Source organism: Ranitomeya imitator, chromosome 7, assembly GCF_032444005.1.
Source record: "Ranitomeya imitator isolate aRanImi1 chromosome 7, aRanImi1.pri, whole genome shotgun sequence".
Lineage (NCBI taxonomy): Eukaryota > Metazoa > Chordata > Amphibia > Anura > Dendrobatidae > Ranitomeya > Ranitomeya imitator.
Genome location: NC_091288.1, coordinates 26,896,935 through 26,912,244, shown reverse-complemented (window position 1 = coordinate 26,912,244; position 15,310 = coordinate 26,896,935). Strand labels below are relative to the sequence as shown.

Here is a 15,310-nt window from a genome sequence, read left to right as displayed (position 1 = left end):
TTTGACACCAGTCACCTCTACCAATCCTAAGAATGGGTCATCAATATCAGATCAGGTGGGGGGTCAGAGGGTCTGACACCAGTTCACCCCCACCAATCCAAAGAATGGGTCATCAATATTAGATCAGGGAGGGGTCTTACACCAGGCACCTCCACCTATTTGAAGGATGGGTCATCAATATTGGATAGGTGGAAGTCTGTAACATCAAGCAACCATCACCAATCATCTGTTCTCGGTGGCAACCAGATGTTAGCAGTTGCCAGGCTGGACAGTACAGCCCCATAATTGTGAATTGTCTCTGGCCGGGCACTGCCATTTACCCCTATTCAAACGACTTGTGAATCTGCAGTACCCTGCTGCGGCCACCACACAATTGATGGAGCTGTGCTGTTCAGCTCTGCAACCGCCAACATCCCTCCGCGACAAGCACCCAGATCAGCTGATCGGTGGGGGTGTTGCCTGCGTGTTGGACCTCCATCAGTCTGATATTTATGATCAACACATCGTATAAGTCATTAATATAAAAGTAGTGGAGCAACCCCCCTCTAAGTCCAATCCACCAATAAATCTGAATTAAAACTAGACTTTGTAACATACTGCATGCTGTGATTTTTTTTCTCATAAAACATTGGATAACACTCATCCGATGTATACGCTCATGAGAGAGCCCTTAATGTTATAAAAATATGTATGGAAAAATGATTGCAGTTTTTTTAATCTATTTTTTCATTAGAAAAAAATATTTAGGATTTGCAACAATCGTTTTCTCGGCCTTATTGTTATTATTTTATAATTTTGTACAATTAGGTCAGATATAAAGAGAAGTATGAAAAAGAAAAAGGTAAAGCAATGCTGGACTTCGAGACCCCGACCTATGTGACAGCTAAAGAGGCACAACACATGCAGAGTGAGGTAAGTGTCATCACTCATCACTACTCTACACTTCTTTTTTGTACCGGATATAACCTATTTACAAGGTTCAATCTTGAACTATGACTCAATGGCGTTAAATGATTCACCTAAAGAGGTTGTCCTTTACAAACAACTTATATCACCTACACACAGGATGGGTTAAAAAAAAAAGGAATGATCACCGGGCCTCAGACTGCTAAAACCCTTATTGATCAGTGGAACAGAATCCCAAACTCCTTGGTGTAAATGATGCCGTACTGAGCATGTGCGACCATGGCTCCAGTCACTGCCTATAGGATTGGTGGTCACACATGCTCACTCAGTGGAATTTAAGATCCTTGAATCTGGAATCCGTGAGGGTCTCAGAAGCCGGACCCTCAGCTCAGCAAACATACATTTAACATATATCCTGTTAATAGGTGGAATATGTTGCAAATTGGACAACCCCTTTAACTGTGCTCATGGTGAGAAGGTAACAGAATAAAGCTTGTGAATACGCACACCATTCAGAATTTCTGTTGGGTCTAAAGGGGTTGTCCAAGATTCACATATTGATGAGCTATGTGTAGGACAGGTCATCCATATGACACCGTCGGAGTCTGACACTTGGCACCATCATCGATCAGCTGGTATTGCTTGATAGAGAGATAAGTAAAGCTGCCATGTTCCCGGACAATCCCTTTAAGGTCTGATGATTTATTGTGACAAGTTATTGATACTATGAATGTTACCTAATTTCTTTCTATGATGTACATTAAAAAAAAATACATTGTTTAATAACTTAGTTTTCAAACCAAATTTTGATTCTTTGCTTTATATAATGTCGTCTAAGGTGTTATTAAAAGTCATACCTGGGATGATTTTTTAGCCCTTTAAGGACAAAATCTAGTTTTGCACTTAATTTTACATCATTTTATTCCTTTTTTTTTTTTGCATTTCAAAAGTTTTAATTGTGATTTTCTATTGACATATGTGACGGTTTGATCTTTATTTTTTTAATGAGATGAGTTGCATTTCTAAATGGCTCCATATTGGGCTTCAAATAACTTTTTATCATGTTTTTTTGTTTGTTTTTTTACATGATAACTTTTACTTTTCTACTTTTGCCAAAGAAAAACATTAAAGAAAATATATATTTTTTTAATCATTTTTTAGCGGCGTGGCATTCATAGACCAATAACATTTTTATTTTTCACTCACTGGAGCTGTTTAAGGTTTTTCTTTGTTTTTTTGTTTTTTTTTTGCAGTATGACCCCTTTTTATTGGTGCCATTTTGGGCAATTCGTACAACTTGATCACTTTTTCCTTTTGTTTTGTGGGAGACAGGAATTTCAGGATAAATAATGTGTTCACTTGATTGTTTCTTATTATAGATACAGGGATTTCATCTATGTATAAAGTTATTTATTTTTAATGAAAAAAAAAAGAAAGAGAAAAAAAGACGTATTTACTTTTAATGTGTGATTCCATCAGGGATGTCAATCAAGGGGAAAAGGGTGGGGCAGCTTGACTTTATTCAAGTGTCTCCGCCTCCTTGACTGTATGCAACTAATTAGCATAGGGCACAAGCAGGCATTCAGCTTCATTTTCTACAAAATGACACCCCAATTTGGGCTACTAAGGGTACCTTTGAATCACTGATTAGCCTTTTGGGCATCAAATAAAAGACCTACCGTAATTGATTCACTTTAACCAAACAAAAAAGAAAAACAACAAACTTTTTTTTTTATATACTTTTTTTTGTGGCTTTTTTTTTTATTTCTGGAAATTTTTGTCTATTTTTTTGTTGTTAAGGTGTGCTTTTGGTTTTTATGCAAAATGTATTTTATAGAGTTAAGCTAACAGATCAGCAGACCCTGGTTCAGCAGCACCATTGGTAGACTAGATGAGAGCCCTTTTGAACCTTCTCCTACCCACCGGTATCCATGTGCCCTATTCGGATTATTAAGCACAAGTGATGAGTGAACATGCTGGGATAAGGTGTTACCTGAGCATGCTCAGGTGCTAACAGAATGACTTCGGCGTGCTCGAAAAATATGGTCGAGTTTCCGCGTCTGCATGTCCCATGGCTTTTCGACAGACGCGACACATGCAGGTTTTGCCTGTTTGTTAGGAATGAGACATGCAGCCGCGGGGACTCAAACATATTTTTCAAGCACGCTGAAGACATTCTGTTAGCACCTGAGCATGCTCAGATAACACCTTATCCCAGCACGTTCGCTTATCACTACTAGGCATGGCTTGTCGTCACATGTGTATAGTGCTGCAGTGATGGCGGGCTTACTGATTGGAAGAGGTGCAGGTGATGATGACCGGCAGGAGGAGGTTCGCAGGGCTCTGGTCCGTAAAACACTATTGGCGTGGCCGCTGGACCAGGGTAAGGCGGATCTTTTTTCTCAACTCTAGTATTTTGTTTTCTTCATTTCATTTCTCTGAAATATATGCCTATATATTTGTAACTTCATATGTTCGCTGATGCCGTCACTGTACATGAGATGACATGTTAGTCCTTCAAACCTAGAAGCTTGAAGTCGTTAGCGTTTATGTTAAGTGGAAGCCTTATACACGCTGAAACATGCAGGTATAAGAATTATTAGCGTTTTGGTCACTCAATGTAATCCATGTATTTCCTTGAAAACCTGAAAGTAAACATAGCCGATTCTACAGTGTCACAATGTTATGTTCACATTTGTACATGATATATACAGTATATATGGACACTATCTTTATATTAGGTTGAGTAACTTGTAAACACATTACATTACTTTTGCACCCATCCCACGTTACATTTTGTATTGTACTCCAGAGCTGCACTCACAATTCTGCTGGTTGTTATTGAAACAGTAAGAAGAACCCTTGTCATTAGACGCACCCCTAACAGTTAAGCTGAGCTCCTATAAACCAGTAGAAGTATTAGTTTTCATACTTCAGGTTCTTGTAGAGCATCATTCAGGATGGTAACATTAATCAGAATACTAATCACAATAGATAAGTAATTTGATTCGCTCTGCCCAGGCTCGGGATCCAGTCCGGTCGTCCGTGGCAGCTAATCTTTCTATGCCTGGTGTTCTGGGCACTTGTGTGGCTTACTAGTCAACATGGCATCATGAGCCAGAGGTGTCCAGAATACCGAGCAGAGGATGCCAGGCACAGACGTCTGCCAAGGTAACCGGACTGGTAGAGACTCATCTCTACAAATCACCAACAGCAACAATGGAATCTTGGGAGATTTCAGCTCTGACATCTTCAGAATTCTAAATGCAGCTGTGGACTAAGGCCTAAAACGTGTAAAGAACTCTCGTTTTTGTAATTTCCTATGGATTTTAATATTGGCCTGAAATAACGCATGAGTCTATAGGTCTCTTTCTATCATATAACTCAGGAATAAACGAGATAAGTAAGAACAATGTATTTACAAAGTTACTCAACTTTTTTTTAAAAACTCTAAAACGGTGATCTAAGGTAAAACTGCCCTGTAAAGGGAAAATAGCCGCTATTATTTAAAAAAAAAAAACTATTATACTGTAGATGTACAGAGTACCTGCTTATCCAGTGAGGGGTCCATTTAAAGGGGTTGGCACTCTCCAGTAAAATTTCTAAAATGGCTTTAAGTGTTGGGTACTGGCGTAAGCAAACATAAATGCCCCCATTGCATACTACTGCATTATGTTTTGGAGGTCTTCTGCTGCCCACGAATCAGAGCTGGACAGAGCTGTCTCTGTCTGTAGGACTCAGGATTGTGACAGTTACATAATTTACACTCGTGACCACTTTCCTGGCTCCATTGTGTATTGCACAAGTGTTGAAAATGTTTAGTGCGTGCACAGATTGCGGAGACTCCAGAGCCTGTTTCTACACCTGTGCTGAATGATTTCAGTGCCTGTGCAGAAAAGCGCGGGGATTGGGAACGAATAATGGGGGAGAACATATGACAGCTGCTATTTAGAGAACATATGACAGCTGCTATTTAGAGAACATATGACAGCTGTTATGTTGAGTCCTAGCAGTGATCCTTGAAACGCAGGGCTGGTGTAAGCAATGGGGATATTTATAATTATTTATATCAGTGCAAAACATTTTGAGGCATTTTAAAAGCTAAACCCCTAAAATGTTTACTCTATAAAACTGAAGATATTATTATTGCATATAAGCGAATTCTGCCATCAAGTTTTTTCAATTAATCTGAGAGCAGCATAACGTAGAGACAGAGAGCCTGATTTAATCGATATGTCACTTACTGGGCTGCTTTTTGTAGTTTTGATAAAGTCCGTTTTATCTGCAGAGGATTATCACTAGAGGACTAGTAAACTTTCAGCCGACTAGTCCAACCACGCCCTCCCACCACTGATTGGCAGCTTCCTGCCTATGCATAGTATACACAGAAAGTGGCCAATCAGTGATGTGGGCGGGGTTATGCTGAGCTCAGCATTCAGAGAACTGGTAGACCTACAGCAGATAAAACAAGGATTTTATCAAAACTGCAGCGAGCAGCCCAGAAAGTGATACATATCTGGAATCGGAGTCCCTGCCCCAACATCGAGCTGCTCTCAGATCGGGCAGGAAAAACCCGGTGACAGATTCCTTTTAATGCAGAGTGTGACCCCAGACTGAATCCCCCAGTGTTGAAAGTGGTACTACAAGTGACTAAACTAAAAAAAAAAAAAAGAGTATTTCCCTCTTGTTCTTTATAAGCTACCGTAATTGTTTTAGTAAATACAATATGACGAATACAATATAATAGTGATACAATAGAACAGATATTGATAAAAGCTTTCCATTTAACAAAGCTAAAGCTATGATTATGAATAAAGAAATGAAACATTAGTATTGTACCCAATGTCATATTTTTATTCCTGCCTTCATCAGAAAGAATATAAGAAAGACTTGGAAGAATGTATTAAGGGCAGAAACCTTGCTGGTTTGGAGGTTACGCCGTCATTGTTACATGTCAGATATGCTACAAAAATAGCAAGCGAGGTAGCTTCAGCTCAATCTCTATAAATCGATCAGAATAATTCCACTAATCATCACTACATCCCATTTCTTTCTTTATTTCTCGTTTTTACTGTGTGTCGTATGTATCACTTTGTTTTCTGTGTTTGTATTCATTGTATTTGTGCTATATTTTTATATAGAAAATTCACCTAAAATCCATTAACTGTTTCTACCTAATCTTGGCGATTATCTTATGATTTTGCATATTAAATAAAAAAATATATATAACACATTTCATGCTACAAAAAAAATAATTTAACTTAACTAAATGGTACACGGTGTATTTTTGTATGTCTTTGTTTTGTTCTAGTTCATGTTCAGTGATGTAATGTTTGTTTTTCTTGTGTGTTTGCTGATATGTTTGGAAATTTCAGTGAAAATTTTCGATTGTGGCAAAAGCATTTTTTTTTTTTTCTTGGCAAATTCTATAGAAAGAATACAGGAAGGACTTGGACGAAACTATCAAAGGACGAGGCCTCACTGTGTTAGAAGAGACCCCCGAGCTATTAAGGGCCAAGAATGCAACTCAAATATTAAATGAGGTATGAGAGTTGTACTTGGTTTGATCATTTTATCCTTCATATCTATATTAGGTATTTGGATTTAGCTCTAGGAAAAAACTGGATTTCATGGAAGAGATCTAGGAGGAGCAGGCAATGCTGATTGCTGGGTAAAACCAAAAAAAGTATGTAAAGGAGATCTAGCCTAGAAGGGAGAAAACTCTTTCTAGTGCTCCCGAGACTTAGGAAAAATAGACCTCTTGGATCTGGTATTGGTTGAGTAAGCTTCAAATCTGACGGTATTTCCAAAACTTTAAAAGACCCAACCCCTTTGGCACCTTTCAATAGTTAAATATTAGTGCTGAGCGAACATGCAGGGATTTCCTGTTTGTTAGACCTCCAATCCAGGACAACACAGCTGGGCGGCGCGGGATGCGCTGCTGACCCCCGGACACAGGACAGAGCAAGACAGCTCCACATGCTGCGGCCCACCCTAAGCAGGATCCCTCTATTTATGCCACAGGAGCATTCACTGGACCCATTATAAGGACTTCTTTATACGCTGCGGCTCACCCTAAACAGGACTCCTCTACCTATACCACAGGAGCAATTACTGGACCCACTATAAGGTTATGCCTTAAAAGGACCATTGTCTTGCCTTCTATCACTGCCACTCCTATGTCTGTGTATCAAAAGAGCTAAGTAACCCCATGAATAAGACCCGGGAGGGTCGAAACGTCGGGTTTCTCTCTACGAATTATCACAGTGGCAATTGTTGACTTGTTTTCGTGAATAAATCTGGCATATACCTTTTGCATCATACCAGTTTCGTGTGTGCGGTATTTTTTCTTCTACTACTGACTTGACCACACGGTCTGTTTTACCAGCACCTGAGTGCACACCATTATCCTTGTTCATGTTAGGCAGTCCATACACGTGCCTGTCGAACAGCTGCGAGACATTCAGGTTTGAGGACTCAAACATATTTTTTGAGCACTAAGTAACACCTTATCCGAGCACGTTCACTCAACACTATTAAATATGTTTCACCTAGACTTTACTAAAGAACCACTCCCAGTAGTGTATTTCCCTAATCTTCTTTAAATGTGTGTAAGTGTATTACATTACTTACCGATCATTATCTTACGCCGTTTCCAGCATTTCTGAGTTCCTCTTCTGGACCAAGTGAGCTCACAGCGTTTACTCTATGGAGCGGTAGCTTTTTCCCCAATTTGAGTCTATGAGACACATAGTGAGGCTTTGTAGACTTACATTGAGAAAGGGCACTTCGGATCCCATCCCTATGTGAGCCGGCAAGTCTGATTTGAGGTCACGTCCAGTAGAGGATCAAAGCTACGCTGTAAACTGGAGAAGACAGCACTCTGTAATTATTTTAATACACATATATTACATTACATACATATTTAGAGAAGATTAGGAGGAATAAATAACTGGGAGCACTTAAGGAAATTACAAAAAAATCACAGGCAATTGACGATGCATTAGGGGCAATGTTTCGGGTTGTAAAAAAGCCTTTATCAGCCTTTTGCTTAGTAGAATGACATGGTTAGAGATATAGGTTTGTTTGTTTGTTTTTTTCACGAATATTAACTTTTGACTTGTATAGAAGTCTTCTTAGACTCTTTCCCTTTTAAGCAGTCAAAAACATTGGACCCTTTTTATGATATATCTTTAGGAAGAGTCAAACACATCCATTCAAATTATCCAATTTCCCCCCCAAAAATGGATAGGCTAGGGCTTTTTTTTGTCTACCATAAAGATTAAGGATATCAGTGGTATCTGCACCAACTGCACACCCTCAAGGTTAATAATGGGTTTTCGTAAAGCCATACCATCTGTGAACAAAAGAAATATAGCAAAAGCCTTGAGATGACCAACCAAAATTGTATTAAAAAAATGTATTTCAAGACAGTTACTGTAATCTCCTTAAATAAGATGGCCGGTATACTTAGTCCATGATCAAACTAGAAGTCTGGTCTGGATGTAGACATAGTTTATGGTGCTGTGCTTTCCCGCTTCAGTACACGGTGTACAATCAGCTACAATCAGCCAAGTCTAGTCTCAAATATTGGACCCTTACACATCTGATATTGGCTTAAACTATGGATTGGTGATCAATTACGAAAGTCTTGGGCATCCGCTCTAATACCATAGGACTTTGGTAGCTTGAAGAATACACTTTTTTTATTTTACATGACAGAAAGAATATAAGAAGACACTGGAATTGGAAATCAAAGGAAAGGGTTTATCAACATTGGTCTCGGAAACTCCGGACTTCGTAAGAGCAAAGAACGCAACTGATATCGCAAGTCAGGTATGTGACCGATGAGCAAACCATGTTTCTTATAAAGTATAAGATTCGTCTGCTCAAGACTTGTAAGAATGTAGCGAAATAAGTAAAACTAAAAATTGTATTTATACTTCTATAGGTGAAATACAAGCAATCTGCCGAAATGGATAAGGCCAATTTCACATCTGTAGTGGACACTCCGGAAATTATCCATGCCCAACAAGTCAAAAATCTTTCCAGCCAGGTGATCATATGGTTTATTTTCCTGTCACCCATGACAGCACCAATGAATATAAGGGTGCTGTCATGGCTTCTATAAAAACACATTACCGGTAAGTAACATATGTGTTTTCCTGTCACCCATGACAGCACCCTTATATTCGTTGGTGCTGTCATGTGTTCCGTAAAAACACATTACCGGTAAGTAATATATGTGTTTTTGTTTTTTTCATTAAATGGAGTTCTGTTATTGAGGCTTTAGGAAAAGTGACATTTTCTAGATTTGCAGAAGGTGGATTGGGTAAAGTTGGGTGTCCTCAAAGAGGTGATCAATTGCAAGGGGGACTACATGAATTGCATATAAAACCATCATCTAAAGGTGCGTCTTGCTCCATTACATGCCATCCATTAATGCTAAAAGCATTGAGTCCAATGGAGATGGTGCCATATGGAGACACACAAGTCACCACTAACCTGTAATATGGAGCCATGGGGTAACTGGCACTGGGCAGTCTACATTCCCACCATTTTGCCATGTGCATGAGGTCTTACAGAGCAAATTTAATTTTACATTTTCTTTTTCTATATTTTGCTGTTTCTGTACACAGTTCTAGATACTGAAACTGCATAATACTTTGCTTTAAAATGTATCAAACTTTTTTCTTTAAATTTACTTGCATGTTTGTTTCTCAAATCCAACAGAAAAAATACAAGGAGGATGCCGAAAGAACTATGTCTTATTATGTACCTGTGCTAGACACCCCAGAAATGCAGAGAGTCCGTGAAAACCAGAAGAACTTCAGTACTGTAAGTCTATTAATATTATATCCAGTACAACAATTACCAAAAACAATAGACAAGGCAACTCCGCATTTCATACGACTAAAGTTTTCAATAAGTTAATCCCAAAACTTCACAAGTATAAGAAGAGATCAGAAGACCAGTGAGATCAGGCCATTGCTACATATTCAGTTTGGCCTTGAAATATTTTTTATCATAGCATGATATATTTATGATTTTGTTAAGAGTTGTCCCACAGGACAAACTTTTTTTGGCAGAGGGGATAGAGAGGTTTAAAATAGAAGTTTTTCTCATCCCTCTGATTGACCATCACTTCCCTTCTGATGCTTACCGGCTCCCTGCTGGTCTTTACCTCCTGGTCCCAACTGGAAACACGGGAACTGCCAGAAATACCCACTCAGTCAATGACTTAATAAAGTGGATAAACTCTGTGGCCAATGACCGGCATTTCTAATCGAGACCAGAACAAGAAGTAAAGACCATCGGAGTCCTGGTAAGTGTTGGACCAGGAGAAGTTGGGGATCTCTTGTTCTATATTTTTGTAAACTAAACGGAGACCTTTGTCAAAATAATTGACCAGCTGATCAACCCTCTGATTCACGGGACTCATTGTCTGAGGGACATATACTATTAATGGTCGTACATATAGCTATTATTAGGCACACGGAGAAAAGGACACTCCTCATCAAATTTGTTGGATCATAGATCTACCTGAGAGGTAGAAACTAGAGTTAGTGCGAATCAATTTGAAGGACACAGTCCAGCGGCCATGTCAGTAATCTATGACCACTGGACTGGGGCCTTGAGTACCAACTCTTACGTGATGGGATACATGACTCTTCTTTTGATTAGTCGGCCTAATGCAACGATAAAACCGCTTTAGGCCGGCAAATCAAAAGAAGAGCTGTGGATGCGGTCAGGTAGGAGGCTGTTCTCAGGGCTCCCATCCAGCCAGCACAGATGACTGACCTGACCTCTGGACTGGGACCTGCAAATCGATTTGCACCAACTCTAGTAGAAACCTATGACAGGCACTGCTCTACAAGAACGGCAGGGTTAGGGAAAAGTGAATTATTATGCCCTTCCATGCAATAAGGAGCGTGGGAAGGGTAAGAGCTAGAAGGCTCTTTCTTTACAAGATATGGATATGCAGTGGTGTCAACTTGTGTAAGAACTGTGATAATATTTTTCAATTTGCTATGTGACCCTAATTCCATGGACACCTCAATCCATTGTTCAGGACCTTTATAATCAATATAATTGTAATCATTGATAATGTTTGTGTATATATAAATGTAACTGTCCTGTAACCCGTAATACAAAAATACCAATTAAAGAAAAAATAATCCCCCCAAAATTTCATCTATCCTCTCAAAATGTGATAAATGTCATCTACTTGTCTCCAGCCCTGTGATACCTTTACGTTCATTTTTTCTTTTTTTTATTGTTCGGACATATTGACGTCTTGTATATTGCATTATGACACATAATGCAATGGCAAACATCTTGTTAAATTAAATTATCTGTAAAGTCTGTATCCATGTCTTGATTTTGATCTTGATCATCATGAATTGGCCACTTCACTGATTTATCTGCTAGAATTCTAGAATTTTAGTATTCTTTTCGAATAAACCTTAATTTAACGTCTACTCTTCTCTTATAGCTACAGTACCAAGGTGACCTTAAACAAAGTAAAGGAAAAGTCACAGTGGTTAAAGACACGCCAGAAATTCTGCGTGTTAAAGAAAATCAAAAGAATTTCAGCTCGGTATATTATTTTAAAATTTCACTTAAAAAAAAAAAAAAAAGTTCTAACACTAATAATCCCGTAATACTGTACAAGAGAAATATTCTAACAGAGTCCTACACAGAGCAAGCTAACAAGATAACGGCCACTGATCCCACCAGCTCCTGCTTTCTGTGTCCATATCGGAGTCCTTCCTTTCCTACATTCAGTTTATTATATTTGTGGGGTCTGATCAAAATTGTCCTTTGTCTCTCTTGTACGTTTTTGAATGTTTATGAGTTGTGTATTGTTTTGTCTTCTGAATCATCTGTTTTATGTCAGTTTGTCTTATGGACATGTCTTTTCATGTAAAGAAAATCTTTGCAAAAAAAAATAAAAAAAATTCTAGACTCCAAATTTGCCTTCTACATAGAATTCCTAATTAACCGATTAACTGACCAATATTGAAAAATTAAAAATGCAAAAATTTGGAAGATAGGAGCCATTAACAACAACGGCGGCATGTACAAGCCATAATTCCCAAAATAGATGTTGTGGTGTTTGTTGTTAACTTGTCAACCTTGATTCTGACTATTAAGATTCAGTATAAAGAAGAAATTGGAACAGGAATATCTGTTGGGCACACCCCAGAGATGGAGAGAATTAAGAGAACGCAGGATGCCATTAGCACGGTACAAGACTGTTCCCGAATAACTCACTGCAGCATCGTGGTGACTTGCCATAACAGTAAAACCCTTCACATCCCCTAACAAGCGCTTGATCGGTTTTTACTTGATTATTTTAATTCTTAGTAACTTACAAAAAAGTAAAAATAAACAAAAAAAAGCAACTTATTAATATTGCTTTTATCTTATTTTTTTTAATAACAATTCCAATTATCAGAGTTGTACGGCACATAACATCATAATAAGTTTTATGTATAACCATTACTCTAACTGTATTGTATATGACCTTACATATAACATCACAATTATTATATTACTGCACATATAACATTGATTATATATAATATATACAATAATACATAATATACTACATACATATACAATATATACAATAAATACAGAAAAATGCATAATATATAATGTCTGATAATATATATAATTATTATAGATATATATACACATATATATATATCTATGTATATATATTATAACATTATCATAACCATTATATATATATACAAATTGTGTATTGTGTTTATTATATATATATTCTATGTATATATTGTATATGTATTATATTATGTCATATATATATATTTATATATAATTATCAGCACTATACAGTTATAATATGTAAAATGACCATAACTATATTTTATGTCTATATGACACCGCCATAACACATTACTATCACTGTATTATACAACATGGTCATAGAAATATATTATATATAACATTAAACAGACCAGTATTATATCTGATATTACCGGATATTATATATGCAAATAGCCTCTCGGAGTAGGTAGTGGACCATTGGGGGTAGCAATCCTAAAAGTCAATATCGACCCTTTAAACAGGACCTTTCACCACATTTTTCATGTTGAACTGGACACATGATGTAACAGTGGCTGCAGAAGAACGGAATACTGTAAAACATTTTTTTTCTTCTGTTTAGTCTCTGAGTTGTGGAGTTATTAGCAGTTAAAGTATTTGGCACCTAATGAGTTACCTTGTGTTAAGTCCAAGTGGGTGTTATCAGATAGCAACTCAGACAGGGAGAAGCGAACACCCCCACTGGAAAGTATCTGATAACACCCGCGTGGACTCACGACTATTTTTTATTTTATCTTTTCACTATTGGCCTAAGTACTGACAGACAGGTAGCAGCTAACTACCTGGCCGTTGTGTGCAGCGCCGATCTCTGTCGGCACAGAGTGGTCACAGTCCGCTCCTGCCGGTAATTCAGCGGCTTCCGCTGATGTCACATCTTCAGAGTAGCGGCTTCTACTTTACTCTGCTCTGTCGATGAGGCCTAACTACTGAAGTCATGCTGATTGACAGTTGGCTTCCCGCTGCTTAACTGCAGGGAGCCGGCTGTCAATTAGCATGACATTGGCACTCGCCAGAGCAGAACTGATGAAAAGCAGCGTTGTTGACCTTGAGCAGCCTGGTAGAACAGTTTTATTTCGCTCTGCACCCATAATTACATGGTGTAGCCAGCTCAATATGAAAAATTTGGTGAAAGGTCTTCTTGAACAAGCCTTGCCACATGGCTTAGGATAAGAAGCCAAGCCAGATACTCCATTTTCAGACATGTGTTATCAGTGCAAAGCAGGAGATTTAATTTGGATGGGTGAGAGGCCTCTGACTGAGTTTAAGGGGGAATCTTTCTACTTGAGGAGTGTGTCTACCCAGCCGGAGTAAGGAGACTTATAGGTCATGCAATGCTCCTCTGGTAAATTAAATATGCAAACAGCCTCTTCAGAGAGAAAAAGGACAGGAACTCTATCGACATCTAATAGAAGTATTAATCCAAAAATCAATATCTACCTTTTATTAAGCCTTACTTTATGACTTAGGATAAGAAACTAAACCAGAAACTCCATTGGCAGACACTTGTTTTGAGGTCTTTGCCCACTTGTCAGTCTTGACAGTATCCACAGGGAGATATGTTTCCCCCTATATCATATACAACATTATTTCTTCATTATAAATAGCATGACCCCAACTATATTATACGGTATATACATAGAACATCTTAATTATATATAATAGCACAATCATTTTATATACATTATCATCTTTATTATTTAGCACATAACATTACTATACCTGTATTATAAATAATACCGTAACTTTGCTAAGAAATTATCACATCACTACATAAAACACTAGGATAACTATATGACACATTTCATTACTATAACAATATATGTAACATCAATGCAATTATTAAGAAATGTATTACAAATAACGAGTATCTTTGTCTAATTGCATCTTTAAATATAACCATCCATTGTAATCTGTATCATTATTTTTGACATAATAGTTATTACTTTTCATGTAACATTTTCTGCCAAATTTAAGATCTCAAAAATGTTAATGCAAAAGTTCTGTATTATAAATGTGCTCAGAGCGGTTGTCACATCCCAAAATTATACATTTTAATGTACATGATAGACACGAATATAATGGTTACGGAATACTCCTGGTTTATAGATCTTCATATTTCCGGTGGTCTCGTATGAGATATGTGTACGATCATACATGCAGTCATGTATGGGACTGTCCAATGTGCTAAATGTCCATCGTTTTGTTTTTTGTTTCTCCATTATGTGTAATCTTATAGATTAAGTACAAGGAAAGTATTGGGACAGGAACGCCGATCCCTGATCTGCCAGAAGTGAAACGAGTAAAGGAGACGCAGAAGAACATCAGCTCGGTAGTGGCTGATCATGAGTTTTCCTTCCTCCGTCTTTGTGTTTGACCACGTCTCTTATCCTTATACTAAACGGCCCTTCACTTCCCACCTAATGTCAGCATCTCTCATACCCCTCAGTATTAATCAAAAGACACGCCTGACCCCGTGTTCAGAATGCGAACGAGGAAAAGGGATTATTAAACCTTCTTGACTTTTAACACTATATTAATGGAACAACTAACTAAGCAGCAACTTACTGTTTTCATTTCTTCCTTATTTCTACATGTTCCATAACCGTGTTTTATAACTGATGACATTAATACTTACTGTTGTCTTGACATTGTATATGAGATCTTCAAAATCACAAAGTTGGACAGATATAGATAGATAGAGATAGATAGATATGAGATAGATAATATATAGATAGATGAGAGATAATATATAGATAAATAGTTAATA

At 37.7% G+C, this 15,310-nt stretch overlaps 1 protein-coding gene across 21 annotated transcripts in view; it reads left to right on the top strand.

The window, feature by feature from the left end:
- Positions 1 to 15,310, top strand: part of NEB (nebulin) — a 171,601-nt gene that overhangs the window by 143,822 nt on the left and 12,469 nt on the right. For 14 of the 21 annotated variants that reach the window (XM_069732915.1, XM_069732914.1, XM_069732929.1 and 11 more), the window contains 9 exons: positions 808 to 912; positions 5,779 to 5,889; positions 6,339 to 6,449; positions 8,629 to 8,742; positions 8,858 to 8,962; positions 9,640 to 9,744; positions 11,402 to 11,506; positions 12,064 to 12,156; positions 14,780 to 14,872. In XM_069732915.1, the coding sequence (XP_069589016.1) occupies positions 808 to 912; positions 5,779 to 5,889; positions 6,339 to 6,449; positions 8,629 to 8,742; positions 8,858 to 8,962; positions 9,640 to 9,744; positions 11,402 to 11,506; positions 12,064 to 12,156; positions 14,780 to 14,872 (942 nt within the window). The remainder of the gene's footprint in view (positions 1 to 807; positions 913 to 5,778; positions 5,890 to 6,338; positions 6,450 to 8,628; positions 8,743 to 8,857; positions 8,963 to 9,639; positions 9,745 to 11,401; positions 11,507 to 12,063; positions 12,157 to 14,779; positions 14,873 to 15,310) is intronic. The other 7 variants (XM_069732925.1, XM_069732924.1, XM_069732921.1 and 4 more) reach the window with 4 other exon arrangements.